The 18,062-nt window shown below is 44.7% G+C and overlaps 1 protein-coding gene across 4 annotated transcripts in view; it reads left to right on the top strand.

The window, feature by feature from the left end:
• Positions 1-18,062, top strand: part of LANCL2 (LanC like 2) — a 179,615-nt gene that overhangs the window by 122,167 nt on the left and 39,386 nt on the right. For all 4 annotated transcript variants that reach the window (XM_029589566.1, XM_029589565.1, XM_029589568.1 and 1 more), the window contains exon 6: positions 1,475-1,657. In XM_029589566.1, the coding sequence (XP_029445426.1) occupies positions 1,475-1,657 (183 nt within the window). The remainder of the gene's footprint in view (positions 1-1,474; positions 1,658-18,062) is intronic.

Below are 18,062 nucleotides of genomic sequence, written 5' to 3'. Positions count from 1 at the left end.
ATTATTGCTTTGGCCCCTGCTTCATCCTAAAGATTACGCTGAGAAGGAATATAAAACTGAATATAGACACTAATGGATCTACAGGAGGACCAAATAACTCAGTTTTCCAAAGAATAAAATATGGCTAATAAAGTACAAAAGGCCTCACACAATATTTATTCATTTAAGATTTTTATATACCGGCATTCATGATACAATCACATCATGCCGGTTTACATATAACAGGGGTGTACAATGAACAACAGAATAACCTGTGGAAGTGAGCAGTTACAAATAACAAGGGAATTAAAACTGGGAGAAGAGAAGAAAAAAAGGAGAGGATAACATTAGATAAAGATATTTACATTAGATAAAGATATTTACAATATCTATAATATAAGCTATAGATATAGTCTCATTGTATAAATATAGTCTCATTGTAGTTCTCTCTTCCCAGAGAAAACATATGTAATGTTTTTCAGCACACTGTAACCTATATTGAATAATCTGGTGAATGACAAGTTACCCAATTATAGTTAACAGATAACATTCCTGTTCATATCCCAGATCAGTTCAGACAAGTGGGTTTTACATCCCTACCAGCAGTTGGAGACAGAGAAAAACTTTGAGGCACTGCTACATATCTGAGAGCGCCACCCACAGTTCCTCAGTATTTCTCTGTCTCCAGCAAATGATAGAGGTGTAAAACCTGCAGACTTGAGGTTGGAAGAAAAAAGATAGATTTGGCTTCCTAAGGTACTAGGTTCCTTTGTGGGCCATCCCTTAGGTCGAGCTGGGCTGAATACTTAGTGCTGATAACTCTGGCAACCAGCAACACTAGGTTTTAATAAGTTCACTCTACTCTGGCTGAAAAGATCTATGATTGGTCTCTTCACTAACGGCTGGCTTTTCAACCAGAGTAAAATGAATAAATTAATAAGTGCCAATAGCTGCTCAGCCTTGCTACATTTTTTTTGGAACTTGGGGTGGAAGGGAAGGGGATCGGCCACTGCTCACCCACTAATTGTTTTTTTTATTATCTGGCTAACTTTAAGCCTGCAGTTTTTCTGACCAGAATTAGTCTGATAACTTTATCTTGCTAGCACTGATTATTGGCTCTAGCTCAGTAAATATAAACCATATTCCTGGAATGCCCCCCACTCTGCCTCTAAATTATCCATCTAAATTTTAACCAGGTAATGATTGAACTGGTTAAAATTTCACTGTGAGAAACTTAAACCTCAAGGGTTTGTCCATCCAAGTCCCAAACTTAACCGGAAAAATCCATTTGAATAGTAACCTCTGTGTTAAGGTTTTTAAGATTTGTATGTGTACATGATACAACTGATATGTTGCATGCAATATAGTTAGAGATAAAGATTAAGGGTTGAATGTACTAATCATTTTTCTCATAGAAACAAAATAGGAAAAAGCCCTTTAATATATGTGGCCCTAAATTGGTTTGTGTAAACATAAATATGTTTTTCTTTCTTAGCCACTTTCAAACGTGGATCAAGAAACCCTGATGGAGCTGGTGAAACCCAGCATTGACTATGTACGCCACAAAAAGTTCCGTTCTGGGAATTATCCATCATCTTTAAGCAACGAGTCAGACAGACTTGTCCAATGGTGTCATGGAGCACCAGGAGTCATACACATGCTTCTGCAAGCTTACAAGGTTAGTGAAGTCATTCATAGCAAACTTCAGGCAACAGTTGTGGCCTTATACTCATGTTTTTCATCTTTTATTTTGTTTATATATCTCTTATCCAGAAAAAGTGTTCACTGTTGACTTGGAGAGCATTATCCCAGATCATGTACAATACACTGAAAAAATAATTTGCAAAAGATGCTGACATCTTCTGTTTGCAGTTAGAAGCAAAAGCAAAATTTGCTTGGAAATTTTTCACTATATTTAGTGGAGGGGAATATGTATTTTAATAGTGAGGACTGTCTTAGTGATGCTAGTTCCTTTCTGCATCATGAATGTCCTAGCGTGTAGACAGATGGACTCAGGACCAGTGGGGTTATGCTCCCCTGCCAGCAGATGAAGATGGAGCAAGCTGACGTCACAGTGTGTATATATCACTAATAGTGTATATGTCACTAAGACAGTCCTTACTATTAAAATACATATTTCCCTCCACCAAATATAGTGAAAAATTTTATACTGTGATGTCAGCTTGCTCCAGCTTCATCTGCTGGCATAATTCTCCGTCTCCAGCAGGAGGTGGATGCGCATCTCCCTAAGGGGATTGCTTCGGGTTTTCTGGAAGGAGAAATTTGAATTAAGAAAAAGAAAGCCCTGCTCTCCTGTGGTGATACCAAAAAGTCCCTCCCCCAGTTGAGAATTCTTGAGGTGATTTCTGTGGTCCCTCAGCGGTGTGCCTTGATCCAGTAGCTGTGTTTCCCAGCATGGACTTAGCCGTTTGTTCAACTGAAAGGCAGCAGGTGCAGGAGGCAGAGTGTGACGGTAGATGCCCTCTCCTCCCCGCAGCTGGAGACCGTCTCTGGCTCAGCCAGTAAGCGCTGAACTCGGGTAAGGTTTAAAAAAAAAAAAGTTTTACCTTTGGAAACAGAAACAGAGGCTTTTTAGGACTTCCTCCAGTCTCCTTGCTTGGCGCGCCATCCTAATGTTCATTCCCACTCCTGTTGGGGTTGGGCAACTGGGGAGCCTGGCGGGTTGAGCAGCCCCAGTGGGCTAGGCCCCGCAGTTAGGCTTTTTGCTTGCATGCTGCTTGGAAGGCCGCGACGGGATTCGCACACTCCTGTGCATACTTTGCTGCCCTCTACAGGCCATCGGTGTGTGCAGTGCGCTCTGATTTGGGCACTCCTTTTGCGTGCACACATTTTGAACTGTTTCAAATGCATTAGCTTGGCGCACAAGTTGTGCATATGCCATGTCGCGCTTACTTCCTCTAGTGCTTAATTTTTGAGCACAAGCCGTTCAGATGCATGTCTACTGCCACAATGGCACCGGTAAACAAGAAGCCTAAGCGCCTGTCATATTAGGGCTTCTCAGCCTGATCTATCTTCTAATGTATCAACCCTGTTCGGACACTCAGGGAAAGTTGTCTTCCTTGGATTTTGCTAAGCCTGGCTCCTCTCATTCTGATGATGGGTTGGTTATAGCTTTGACTGGAGGGACGCCAGACCTTGGTTCTCCCTTGACTGGCTTATCCGCAGGAGAGGGCAGTTTTGTGGGCCCCACTCCAGTTCCTTCTGGGCTTTTCTTGGATGGAATTTTTTCAAACTTTACAGGCTTTTCTTCAGGCGCAGTCCTCCACTTCACTCAAACCTGTCAAGTCAGGCTCTCTTCCAGTCCTATGCTAAAGCACTGGGGCTCGCCTTGGCTCCCTGCAGGTATTCCTGACAGGAACCCGGATAGCACTGATGATGAGGCAGATCCTGATTCCCTGGAAGATGGGGAAATTCCTCCGGGACTGCAACCGAATGGAATCATGTTGCGGTTCTTTCATAGAGATGGAACTGCCAACCCTTATTTCCCAGACTTTGAAACAACTGGGTGTTCCTGGTACAGATGCCGTGTTGGAGCCGAAGACGAATCCCATTTTGGTTTCTTTGTGTAAAGCCTCTTGTTTTTTCCCTCTGATGGATGCCATTCAGGAATTGTTTGATCTTGAATGGGATGCTCCAGAGGCAAATTTAAAAGGGGGTCTGACATTGGAAGGCCTGTATCCCCTGGATCCATCTGTGAGAGAGCGTTTGCATTTTCCCAAAGTGGATGCACTGGTATGTGCCGTCTCTAAGTGGATGACTATCCCCGTGGAGAAAGGAGCGTCCTTGAAGGATGTATATGACGGGAGAATTGAGGCTATCCTTAAGCAAGCCTTTGAGGCAGTAGCGATGACTTTACAGATCGCTTCCTGTTGTGCCCTAGTGACATGATCTTGTCTGCTTCTCTCAGGAGGTTGATGACTCTGGAGGGAATTCCAGAGTGGTTATGGAGCCCGCTGCCACCTTTTTAGCAGATGCAGGCTGTGATTTGGTCCATACCTCTGCCAGAAGAGTGGCTTCAGTGATAGCGGCTAGGCAACAACTCTGGTTGCGAAATTGGTCAGCTGACGCAGCCTCCAAAGCTAACCTTACAAAGATGCCCTTTAAAGGTTCGCTCTTGGTTTGGAGCAAGTTGAAGAAACTGGCCAGTAAGTGGGGCAAATCTCTGGTTCCTCGGTTGCCAGAGGATAAGAAGGAATTGCAGTGCCCCTTTCGTATGAGGGGTTGTCTCGAGTGTTCCAAGTGGTTTCATCCCTATAGAGGGTCAACCTTTCAGGGACTCGGCCTTTCGGTAGGTCTCGGTCCTTTCGTCTGACAGCCCAAGAGAGGAGCGGGCTCGGGTGGTGGATCTTCCCAAGCTTCCCAATGAAAGTTTGCTGACCCACCTTCAGGAACAAGAGATAGGGGGACACCTCTCTCTCTTTTATCAGAGGTGGGTCAAGATCATATCGGACCAGTAGGTCCTGGAGGTGATGCGAGAAGGATATATGCATGGAATTTCACAGCATTCCTTGGGATGTGTTCATGGTGTCTCCTTGCCACTCCCCACAGAAGAAGCAGGCAGTGGAGTCTATGCTTCTAAGGCTCCTCAGGATGAGGGCTATGGTTCCTGTGCCAACGTCTGAAAGTATGGGGTGATATTCCATATATTTTGTTGTGCCCAAGAAGGGGAGGGCTCCTTTCGTTCCATCTTGGAACTCAAGAGGGTCGTCACTTGAAGGTGACTCATTTTCGAATAGAAACCTTATGCTACAGGGTTGGGCGGGTTCACTGTCAAGAGCTGATGGCCCAAGGGCGTTGGAATGCCGAAGAGTTCCACTGGAACATCAATTGCATGGAAGCCCGGGCAATCCAGTTGGTATGCTGGTAGTTCATCCACAGGCTGCGGAATCAAGCGGTTCGCATGATGTCAGACAACGAGTTGATGTTGGCCTATATCAATCGCCAGGGAGGAACCAAGAAGCCAGCAAGTGTTGCAGGAAATAGACCATCTGATGGAATGGGCAGATGCTCATCTGCAGATGATTTCGACCTCTCATATTGCAGGCAAAGACAACGTAAGAGCAGGGGAGAGTCTGGGCCCAGGAGAATGTGTTGTCAGCTGAGGCATTTCAGCTGATTGTGGATTGCTGGGGCTTTCCATTCCTAGACCTGCTGGCGACTTCTCACAATGCGAAAGTTCCTCAAATCTACAGTCTCAGGAGAGATCCATGGTCCCAGGGCATAGATGCTCTCATACAGGTCTGGCCAGAAGACAGATTTCTTTATGCCTTTCCTCCTTGGCCTTTGCAAAATTGAAGGCCACAGGGGGCTAGTACTCCTGATGGTGCCGGACTGGCGCAGGAATCCGTGGTATGCAGATTTGTGAAAACTCCTGGTGGAGATCCCCCTTCGACTTCCGCCACATATGGATCTGTTACAGCAGGATCCGGTTCTTCACGAAGATCCAACTCTGTTCTGTCTTATGGTTTGGCCCTTGAGAGGGCTCACCTGTTAAAGCATGAATGTTCTCCACTTCCTTATCCTCTGTGCGGGTTTGGAGAGTTTTTGAGGCCTGGTATGAGGAGCGTGGTGTTCTTCCTCATTCATTTAAGATCCCGCTCATTCAGAATATTTTGCAGGATGTGTTGAATAAAGGATAGTCCCTTAATTCCTTGAAGAGTGCAGTTTGTGGCTCTTACCTGTTTCAGAGGCCTGGTGAATGGTGATTCCTTGTCTCATCCTGATGTGGTCCGTTTTTTTGAAGGGAGTGAAGCATCTTAGGCCTCCCTTGAGGTTACCGGTTCCCTTGTGGAGTCTTAACTTGGTGCTGGATTTTGTGGTGGGCTCTAAGTTCTTACCGCATTGTAGCCTTTCCTTGCGGTTGTTGATCTTGAAGACAGTGTTCCTGGTGGTTATATGTTCTGTGCATCAAATTTCTGAGCTGTGGGCCTTGTCTTTCCAGGAGCCGTTCCTTTAGGTGACTCCAGAGGTGCTACAGCTGCGTACTATTCCATCTTTCTTGCTCAAAGTGGTGTTAGATTTTCATTTGAATCAGTCCATCTCCTTGTCCCTGGATAAGGTCAGGATACGAAGGAGTATTGCCTCCTGCACTCCTTGGCTGTTGAGATTTGTCGTGCATTATCTGGAGGTTTCTAAACCTTTCTGGAAGATGGATCACCTGTTTGTCTTCCATGGCAGAAGTAAGCAGAACACTTCCGCTTGGCGGGCTACAATAGCTCACTGGATTAAGGAGGTGGCCACAGCCATATATGTGGATGCTGAGAAGCCGTTGCCTGTTCAGGCTCATTTTACTAGGGCTCAGGCAGTGTCGTGGGCAAGGGTTAGGTTGTCTCCTGTCTGAATCTGCCGAGCTGTGACGTGGTCCTCCTTACACACTTTCTTCATATTTTATCACCTGGATGTGCAGGCTGGGGAGGATGCAGCCTTTGCACATGCGGTACTGACTGGACTGTGGACAGCCTCCCACTGCTCCTGAGTCCATTTGTCTACACGCTAGGAAATGGAGAAATTACTTACCTGATAATTTCTTTTTCCTTCGCATAGACAGATGAACTCAGCTTCCTGCCTTTGGCTGCCACAAGAATGTGTGAATAGTCTTCCTGTGGGGCTCTGGGTCCCAAGGGATTACTGGTAAGTGCTCATCCAGTTCCTAGATTGGGGTACCTAGATTCTTATGCGAGTTCAGTGTTTCTTGTTAGTTGAGTACAGTTATTGTTGCCTGTTTTTAATCAAGTTTTTTGCTAGTCTGTCCATAGTTGCTTTTGAAGAGAATACTGACAGGCTGGGGTCACTGCAGGAGTATATATACTGTGATGTCAGCTTGCTCCGTCTAAGTCTGCTGGCAGGGGAGCATAACCCACTGGTCCTGAGTCCATCTGTCTACACTAAGGAACACAATTATCAGATAAATAATTTCTCCAAATCCTATGGCTACTGGAAACAGCTGTTCCAAATATAGATTCCTGCCCGATGATGTATAGGAGATACAGGAATATCTATAAGGTTTGGGCCACAATCAAATGAATCGGCAGTGGAATAGTGCTCCATTGGCTTCTGCTATAGTGGTTGTTCCCAAACTGGAGTCGACGGAGTATTTGTATAGTAAATAACATGTGAAGATGGGACCTATATGGTCTCAAAAGCTCATGTACAGCATCAGTGGGTAGGTTTTACATTGGTTCAACAAAACGTATCACAACCTGCAAATGATATCGTAAATACTGTGGTGATCCATGCTAATGCCAAATGAAGAATACAAAAAATAAACAAAAACAGGCCACTCCATACAGTACCTTTGCAATTAATGACAAGCATCATGAACATAACTTGCCTAACTATTCTGTCTTGATTACTGTATTTGATCTGTGGTAACAGTTTGCCATTAACATGCCACATGAGTAAGAATTTTCTCCATTCTCATATTCTCTGATGTTACTGAAAAAGTGAATACTTTGATGTTTAATTTTAAGCCACATTTTAACAAGAGGATCTGTATAATTTACAGAATGGCCTTTGAAATGTCTGCAGACTGACTGGTTCAGTTAGTGTATGCCAACTGATCAGTAAAACATGGCAGTATACAGAACTGTTTGGATGCAAACAGTTTTGTGTCTCCATTGTAGTCAGAATACAGGCCATTAATTCCTCATGTTTTATACATATTCAGTCTTAAACCCAGTGGTCTAGAATGGATCACCCTCAACTTCATTTAATCTTAGCCAAAAAAGATAAATGATACATTGTTAGACAAGTGATCATAAGAGAAACAATGTTGAATGTACCTACTGGGGGAATTCTGCGCTACTGCGGAACGTACACACATCCTCATACAGGCTCCCTCACTCTCTCGCACACACACATCCCCTCATACAGGGCCCTCTCTCTCTTGCATACACACCCACACAAGCTCCCTTTCTCTTTCACATATACATCCTCACACAGGCTACCTATGTCTTATGTTCTTATGTCTCTCTCATGCAGCCCTTCACACAGGCTCTTTCTCACACATACACAATCCCTTCACACAGGCTAGCACCCTCCCATACACATAATCCCTTTTTCATACACACGCGCTCCCAATCTCTCACACACATACACACTCCTTCACAGGAGTGTGTATGTGTGTGAGAGAGGGAGCCTCAAATAGGCTCCCTCTCTCTGAAACCCATGCTCAAGCATTCCCCCTCCCCTCATATAGGCTCCCTCTCTCTGAAACCCACACTCAAGCATCCCCCATGCTCTCTCTCACACCCTCCTGCTTTCTCTCACCCCCCTTACTAACCATGCTCTCTGTCACTCTCCCCTCTCTCACACACACATTCTCTCTCACTGGCATTCCCCCCCCCCCCCCCATGCTCTCGCACACATTCTCTTGCTCTCTCTCACCTTCTTCTCCCCTCTCTGAAACACATTCTCTCTTACCGGCATGCTGCGGGACGTGCTCCGCAGTGAAGATGAAGGCCCGGTGCACTGTTCGCGGCAAAAAGGGAAGGCCCCCGTGTACAGCGAACGGTGTGCCGGGCCTTCATCTTCGCCGCGAACAGAGTGCGTGCCGCGAGACGCACTCCGTTCGCAGCATGCCGGGGGCTCCTCTGCTATTTTCTGCGCAGAATTTGGCAATTCTGTGCAGGGGAGGAATTCTGCACAAATTCTGCGTTCCGCAGTAGCGCAGAATTCCCCCAGGAGTAATATATATATATCTATCTACAAAGTAGCTACTAATAGAGCACTTATGTATTGTCAAACCCAGTCCCAATCCCCCCTCCCCTCCCTAGTCTGTTGAAAATAGGGTTACATGGACAGTTGTAGTAGTTACAACAGTTGTTATGTAGATTTATCTTTCCCAGGTGCAGGGCGCCACAGTTCTAATAGTACATAGTAGCTAGAATTGTTTAGTTTGGCACAGGGAGACCAGTTATTATAGTCAGTGAGAACATTAAGGGTTTTACAACTTTGTATCTTTGGGGAAAGAGCAGTAATAGGGTTTCCAGATGGCTTGCATATTTTTCTGTTTTCTGAGTGACAGTGATTTGGCTGATAAGTATTCCATTGTGAGTAGTTTGAGCATCTTGGTTTCTCATATACCTATAGAGAACGGGTGAGAGGCCAAGCCAGTGTGTAAGAATTGTCTGTTTAGAAGACTGGCTCAATCCAAGAATAGTTGGGTGTGCATGGTTATAGGTTGGGTGGTGTGTGAGTAAAGACCAGCCAAAAGTGGGGATCATGAAGGAGGTAGATTTTCTCTAAAGTTGTACAAAGCTTAATTATTAAGGGCCAGAATTTGTTTGTTGGAGCACAAAGCCGAAAACTGTGTAAAAAATCATTGACCGCACTTGTACATTTTTCACATATGGGAGTTGGGCTTAACTTACATTTAAAAGCTATAGATTGAGGAATATATAGTTGCCACAAAAATCTAAATTGGATCTCATGGAGGACTACATTTTCCGAGAGTTTAGGAATGATAGAGAAACAGTAGCGGAGATTTTGCGAGGACGACTTTTATCTCTGACCAATTCAGCCAACGTGTAAAAGCTATGTTGATAGAGGAGGAGGTTTGAACCTTTAAGAGTCACCTGGCAAAAACAGCACATGATAGTATTTGTTTTTTAGGGGTGTGGAGTAGAGCAAGTAAGTTATTAAACTGACCTAAATGATGGATTATTTGAAAAAGGGATTGGATATAGTGACGCAGTTGTAAGAAAGCATAGAAATCTGTGCGTGGAAGAGAGTATTTTCATTGTAGATCTAGAAAGCTTGTTAATGTGCCGGAATTATCCATAAAAAGGTGATGAAGTTGTTGTGTAAGGCCTGCTAGTCTCCATCTCTGAAATACACCATGAGACATTCCAGGTGGGAATTCCAGATTTACATATCTCATTAAGGGCTGTTTTGTGAGTGGTATAGTCCAGCTTTTGGCATAAGAAGTGCCATGCTCTTCGACAAGATGAGACTATCAAAAATGAGGAAGGAAACGGTGGCAGGGCTTTTGCTTGGCATTGCAAAAGTGATAGAGAGTCCCTTTAACCATAACCGCAGATGGTGTTAGTGGAGTGGGGAAGGAGGCTCTTGAACCCTGTCCTGGATGGTGTGCAATATACGGGCCATATTATGATGGAGACTTGGGCAATTAAGGCCACCTTTAGATATAGGCTGTTGCAGGATACGCAAGGGGCGTCTAGCCCTTTCCCTCTCCAGATGAAACGTGTGAATTCTTTCTTAATATTTTGAATATCCTTGTGAAAGAGCCACAGGGGGGCCATTTGTAAAATGTACAGCCATTTAGGTAACTCAATCATCTTTAGAATATGGATTCGGCCAGTTATTGAGAAAGGCAGATTCATCCATTTCTGGATATTTTGTCTGAGAGATCTGAATAGGGGCTGAATATTAATCGTATATAATTGAGATATATTAGTTGGAATACGGATACCCAAATATTTCATATCTATATGTACCCATCTCAATGGGAATGGTCCCTCCCAAGTTAGTTGAACATTACCCATCACATCTAAAACCTCTGATTTATTTTAGTTTATCTTCAATCCAGCAAATTTACCAAACTCGAGATAGTGAGATCTGGGAGGATGTTAGGAAAATGAGAATATCATCGGCAAAAGCCTCAATTTTAAATGAGGTCTTATCAATTTTGAGACCTGGGATTTGCTGGTCCTCTGCAATGATACGTAGAAGGGGATCAATAGAAAGCAAATAAAGTCGGACTCCTCGCCCTATTTGAAAAGGATCAGATCTGCCTCCATTAGCTATTATATAGGAGGTGGGATTTTTATACAGAAGAGAGATATTAGCCAGAAAGGGCCCAGCAAAACCAAATCTTTCTAGAGCAGAAAATAAATATGGCCAGGAAAAGGCTTTTTCTGAATCGAAACTGACCGCTATAGCTGATAGCCCTTTTTTAACACAGAAATGCATTGCCGGTATGAGTTTGGTGATATGGGAACTTGCAGTTCTACCTTTGACAAACCCTACTTGGTGGGAAGAAATAATAGAAGGGAGAATGACACTTAATCTCCCGTCCAGTTTTGTCAGTGCCCGCACCTCTGGATGAAGGCCGAGCGCCTAGGGCCCCATCCCCTGTCGCTTACAGTGAAAATAAGGTTCCCAGTGACACCTGAGGGGAGAATAACTCTGAGTCCTTTACCAAGGGCTCTGAAGATTTCCCCTCAGACCCTTCTCCAGAAGAGCAAAGGACTCTTTGCCTGAGGATTTAACCTTCGCAGGGTTTGTGATGGTGGTGGCAGAAGCTATTCCATTTTAGTTGCTGATGGAGGAGGATGCTGGGCACAAAATGCTCGAGATCCTCTAGTTTGTGGATTCTCCTAAGGAGATCATGGCAGTCCTGGTACACAAGATCCTTAAGGAACTGCTGCTGAGGATATGGGAAAACCCCCTCACAGTGCCTCCCATGAATAAGACGACTGATGGGCAGTTCCGAAGGAATGGCCTCCACCTTAACCAGGGTGGGACCAGGCTGCTGGCGCTAACCTTTAAAAAGGAGATAGAGCAGCTTTTAAACTAGAACAAAGGGGAAAGCAGTCAGTCGCACAGCAGCGCATGGTTTGGAGGGAATTATTTTTGAAGGATACTAATGAGGCATTAGTTAGGGCTTCCTAATTTACAGCTCGATACTGTAAGGCCGCGGTAGAAGCAGTGCGGCAGTGTCAGGCGCACCCTTCCCCCCCGCACCCACAGTCCTCTAGACCTAGCGCCTGATACTCTCTTCTAATCGCATGCAAATGCATGCCGAGGCTGTGAAGCGTTAGGGAAGGGTTATGCCCGCGCAACCCATTTTACTGTATAGGCGCTTAATACAGCGCCTATACAGTAACCTGGGTGCGCTGGTACCTGTCATTTCAAATGACATTTGGAATGACAGGCACCGGGAGGAGGGAGGCAGCGAAGCGACTTACTTCCTGCCTTTGGTTTTTTTGCTTTGCCGCTGTGTCTCACCGCAGCGGGATCGGGATCGGGGGGGGGGGGGGGGTGTTCGATCGGGCGGGCGGGTAGGTGACAGCGGCGCAGCAAAAAAAAAAACAAAGCGACAAAAGTAACTTACTTTTCCGCGGCAGCGGCAGCAAGATCGGGATCGGGGGGGGGGGGGGGGGGTGTTCGATCGGGCGGGTAGGTGACAGCGGCGCAGCAAGAAAAACCAAAGCGACAAAAGACTTGTGAATGAGGTCCCCGCCTATCATGGCAACTCTGACCCCCAGAGGCACCCACTGCCCTGAAATACCTTCTTTTAATCCACCTCTCACAGAAAACCAGCTCGGCTTAATAGCTCAATGACAAGGCAACCCCCAACCCATGCCTCAGGCAGTGGCAAGGGCTGTAAAAAAAAAAAAAAAAAGAGGCACCTGTTTTCTAAAGGGATCCGGGGGGGGGGGGGGGTGTTCGATCGGGCGGGCGGGTAGGTGACAGCGGCGCAGCAAAAAAAACCAAAGCGACAAAAGTAACTTACTTTTCCGCCGGGGGGGGGGGGGCCCGCCCAGTCGAACTCCCCCCCCCCCCCGGCCCCGCTGCCGTGGAAAAGTAAGTTACTTTTGTCACTTTGGTTTTTTTTGCTGCGCCGCTGTCATCTACCCGCCCGCCCGATCGAACACCACCCCCCCCCCCCCCCCCCCCCCGATCCCTTTAGAAAACAGGTGCCTCTTTTTTTTTTTTTTTACAGCCCTTGCCACTGCCTGAGGCATGGGTTGGGGGTTGCCTTGTCATTGAGCTATTAAGCCGAGCTGGTTTTCTGTGAGAGGTGGATTAAAAGAAGGTATTTCAGGGCAGTGGGTGCCTCTGGGGGTCAGAGTTGCCATGATAGGCGGGGACCTCATTCACAAGTCAGGGTTTGTTGAGTACGATCTCAGTCTCAAATGTACTGCTAATGCTCTTCGGGATGTTTGCTTTGTACCAAAGAAAGCTTCCTTCTGGAGCTCCTAAGATCTAATATATACCAGCAACATGCCGAAGTGCACTCAGAAAGTCTTGTTAATCAGGTGGGTGGCTTCAGTTGATTCCATTTCTTTATCTTGCTGCAGCATCTTTCTGGTTTCCGATTGCACTGCTTGGTGCTTCATGACCTTCTGTCTCTCCTTACACTAACTCCTACTAGGGGGAGGTGGTAAACTAGCAGGTTAAGGCTGCGGCAGAACAGCGGGTTACGGAGGAGGTAGTATCAGCGCCCGTTACAGTATCGGAGGGGAATAGCTAATTCCTTCATTATACAGCTTTTTCGTTCATTTACATGCTGGGTGCGGAAAGGGTTATGTGTCTATTTTAGGAAGCGCTAGGGACGCGTGAAACTGGAGACTGTATCGCTGGATGGCCTTACTCGTCTGTATTGTGCGCTCCCAGCACGTTACAGACGGGGAATCTTTAACTCAACGTTACTGTATCGACCTGAGAGAGATTCTAATAAGAAATGTAGTACATGTGCCTATAAATAATCACCTGAGCTAAAATATTACAAATTATCCTGTTAACTGAAAAGCAGAATGTTAATACAAACAAAAAACACACTTTGAAAAGTCTGTATACTAATGCCAGAAGTCTAAGAAGTAAGATGGGAGAGTTAGTGTATAGCAGTGAATGATGACATAGACTTAATTGGCATCTCAGAGACATGGTGGAAGGAGGATAACCAACAGTGCTATACCTGGGTACAAATTATATTGCAATGAGAGAGGAGCAACTTGGTGGCGGGGTGGCACTTTATGTCCGAGATGGCATAAAGGTCCTGCAAGAGATTGAATGTACAATTGAATCTCTATGGGTAGAAATACCTTGTGTATTGGGGAAGAGATAAGCGATACGTGTATACTACCGTCCACTTAGCCAAAATGACGAGACAGACAGTGAAATGGTAAGAGAAAGGGAAGCTAATGAAATTGGTAGTACGGTGGTAATGGGAGATTTCAGTTACCCCAATATTGACTGGGTAAATGTAACATCAGGAAATGCTAGAGAGATTAAGTTCCTGAATGGAATAAATGACAGTTTTATGGAGCAATTGGTTCAGGAACTGACAAGAAAGGGAGTGCAGGATTTGGTGAGAGGTAACTGTGGTGGGACTGCTTGGCAATAGTGATCATATGATAAAATTTAAATTTTTGACTGGCAGGGGGACAGTAAAAAAAAATTAAAAAAAAATCCAAGGCTCTCGTGCTAAACTTTCAAAAGGGAAACTTTGATAACATGAGAAAAATAGTTAAAGAATAACAAAAAAAAACCCCAAAACAAAACTGAAAAGTGTAGCTAAAAAGCTACAAAACATTCTAGAAGCGTAATCCAGTTGTATTTGCATTAAGAAAGTTGGAAGGAAGGCCAAATGATTTGCTGGCATGGGTAAAAAGTGAGATGAAAGAGGCTATTTTAGCCAAAAGATCTTCATTCAAAAACTGGAAGAAGGATCCATTAGAAGAAAATAAGATTAAGCATTGGCAAGTTAAATGTAAGACAATGATAAGACAGGCTAAGAGAAAATTTGAAAAGAAGTTGGCTGTAGAAGCAAAAACTCATAATAAAAACCTTTTTAAATATATATGAAGCAGAAAGCATACGAGGGAGTCAATTGGACAGTTAGATGATAGAAGGGTTAAAGTGGCACTTAAGGATAAGTCCTTCGCGGAAAGACTAAACATCCTTTGCTTCTGTGTTTACTGAAGAGGATGTTGGGGAAATACTTGTTTCGGAGACTGTTTTCAAGGATGACAATTCAGATGAACTGAACCAAATCATGGTAAGCCTGGAAGGTGTAGTAGGCCAAATTGTCAAACTGAAGAGTAGTAAATCACGGGGACTGAATGGTATGCACCCCAGGTTTCTGAAAGAGCTAAAAAAATGAAATTTCAGACCTATTACAATTAATCTGTAACCTATCATTAAAATCATCCATTGTACCTATAGACTGGAAGGTGGCCAATGTAACACCGATATTTAAAAAGGGAGCCAGGAAACTACAGACCAATAAGCCTCAATTCAGTGCTGGGAAAAATTGTGGAAACTGTTAAAAAGAATAAAATCTTAGAACATTTAGATAGACTTGCTTTAATGGAACACAGCCAGCATGGATTTACCTAAGAAATCTAAAAAGCATGGAATAGGAGGCGATGTCTTTTTTGTGAATTACAAGCAGGTTAAAAGGCAGGAAGCAGAGAGTTAGGATTAAATGGTATGTTTTCACAGTGGAAAAAGGTAAATATTTGAGTGTTTTATATACCATCATTCCATGTGAGAATTACTAGATCATATTGTGTGCAGGTTTAACACTTGTCAGACAAAGGATGAATTACAAAGGCAGGCATACATACAGGCAAACATTCAAGGTAGTCATTCCAAATCTAAGTGTGTACTTCAAAGACAGATACATAAATGCATTTGTAATTGTTATGGGGGTCAAGAGAGTATGGGGTAATGTGCAGGACATAATTGTTCATTAGAGTGAGGGGGAATTGGTTATACCAGTCGGAGAGTTAGGCATTATCGAATAGCCAAGTTGCGGAGTGCCTCAGGTATCTGTACTTGGATTGGTGCTTTTTAATATATTTATAAATAATCTGGAAAGGGGTACGATGAGTGAAGTAATCAAATTTGCGAAGAACACAAAATTATGCAGAGTAGTTAAATCTCAAGCTGATTGTGATAAACTGCAGGAGGACCTTGTGAGACTGGAAGATTGGGAGTTCAAATGGCAGATGAAATTTAATATGGAAAAGTGCAAGGTGATGCATATAGGGAAAAATAACCCTTGCTATAGCTGCACGATGTTAGGTTCCATATTAGGAATTAACACCCAGAAAAGAGATGTAGGCGTCATAATGGATAATACATTGAAATCGTCCACTCAGTGTGCTATGGCGGTCAAAAAAGCAAACAATGTTTGCTTTAGGCATTATTAGAAAGGGAATGGCGAATAAACAGTAGATGTCGGAATGCCTCTGTATCGCTCCATGGTGAGACCGCACCTTGAATACTTTGTGCAGTTCTGGTCGCCGCATCACAAAAAAGGTATAGTTGCACTAGAGAAAGTACAAAGAAGGGTGACCAAAATGATAAAGGGGATAGAATGGCTCCCCTTTGAGGAAAGGCTAAAGAGGTTAGGGCTATTCAGCTTGGAGAAGAGACTGCTGAGGGGGTGGATATGATAGAGATCTACAAAATCATGAAAGGACTTGAACAGTTATTTACTTTCTGACAATAAAAGGACTAGGGGGCACTCTGTGAAGTTAGCAAGTAGCTCATTACAGAGAAAACTATTTTTTACTCAACGCATAATTAAGCTCTGGATTTCATTGCCAGAGAATGTGGATCTCCTCCCTCTTAACAGCCAGAGCAGTCGCGCCTATAACACCAGGGCAAAGAGGGCAGAGAATCTACTCTTGGTACTTTCTGATTCCAAAGAGAACAGGAGAACTCTCTCCCATCCTAGACCTAAGGGCCTTAAACAGGTTTCTAAAAAAAGAAAAGTTCAGAGTTTTCCTGGGCACCTTTATTCCCCTTTTACAACTGTCTATCCTTTCTCGACCTAAAGTATTCATACACTCACTTCGAGATCTCCCCAGTCACAGGAAGTCTCTCTGATTTGTGGTGGGAAGACAGCACTTCCGGTACCGGGTGTTGCCATTAGGGCTTGTGTCCGCCCCACGGGTCTTCACAAATTGTCTGGCTATGGTGACAGTGCACTTCTGCAGACTGGGAGTGCATGTCTTCCTGTATCTGAAGGATTGGCTAGTCAAGAGCACATTTCAAGCAGGGTCCATTAGGTCCATGTGCTTTACCATTCGGGTGTTGGAGTCACTATTGTTCGTTCTCAACTACCCAAAGTTTCATCTCAGCCCATCACCTCAATTGGACTTCATCGGAGCCTTGCTAGACATGGCTCAGGCCAAGACCTTTCTACCCTGCCAGAGGGCCATCATCGCCGTGGTGACCATTGCAGCAAAGATTCAACAGAGCCAGCAGGTATTGGCCTGGCACTTGTTGAGACTGTAGCACCATATAGCCGCAACTGTCCATGTTATTCCCTTGGCACGTTTACACATGCGACCAGCCCAGTTTACCCTAAGGGTCACAGTGGCTCCAGGCCACTCAGAGCCTCCAGGATTGCATCTGATTCACCCTGCCTTTCTGGGGCTGATTGTCCTGGTGGCAGGTACTTTTCAATCTGGAAGAGGGGATATTGTTTTGGAGTCTCCCACCTCAAATTGTTATAACCACTGATGCATCTATCCTGGGGTAGGGTGATCTTGTAGATGGGCTTGGTAATTAGGGTCTTTGGTCCGCTCAGTAACGTTCTTCTCAATTTAACTTCCTGGAGCTTCATGCATTCAGGTATGCGCTATGGGCTTTCAGAGATCGGCTGTCCAACAAAGTTGTCCTGATCCAGACTGACAGCCAGATAGCCATGTGGTATGTCAACAAGAAGGGAGATACAGAATCGTACCTCCTGTCAGAAAGCGGTCCAGATCTGGTCATGGGCCCTATCCCCCAAAATGGAGCTCAGGGCCATGTACCTGGTTGAGAGCGGAGAACATTTATTTATTTATTTATTTATTTATTTAACAACTTTTTAATATACCGACGTTCGTATGGCACATCACGCCGGTTTACAATTAACTCAAAAGGAGGAAATTACAATGAACAGGGGAAGGGAGTTGAATTGACAGGCTGAATTGAGCCTTCTGACCCCATGAATGGTTCCTGGACTAGGGGGTAGCAAATTGGATATTCCACCTTTGGGGGAGCCCGTATATAGATCTGTTGCGTCCCCCTGCAACAGTAGGTGCCTCTGTTCTGTTCTCTGTACAGGTCAGATGGCAAACCAGCCCCGGAAGCCCTTGCCCATCATTGGGGCAAGGGTCTTCTGTATGCAGATCCTCAGATTCCCTTAGTGGTGAAGACTCTCTTGAAACCATTAGCCAAAACAGGTTTGGTTTCCACTCCTGCAGGAGTTCTCCATCCGGAAACCTATCAGTCTGGAGACTTCCCCAGATCTCATCATGCAAGATCAGGGCAGGCTACGACATCCTAACCTTCCAGGCCTTGTTGCTCACAAC

Source organism: Rhinatrema bivittatum, chromosome 2, assembly GCF_901001135.1.
Source record: "Rhinatrema bivittatum chromosome 2, aRhiBiv1.1, whole genome shotgun sequence".
Taxonomy (NCBI): Eukaryota; Metazoa; Chordata; class Amphibia; order Gymnophiona; family Rhinatrematidae; genus Rhinatrema; species Rhinatrema bivittatum.
The sequence above is the reverse complement of the archived record's forward strand: the minus strand, read 5'-3'. Positions and strand labels throughout refer to the sequence as shown.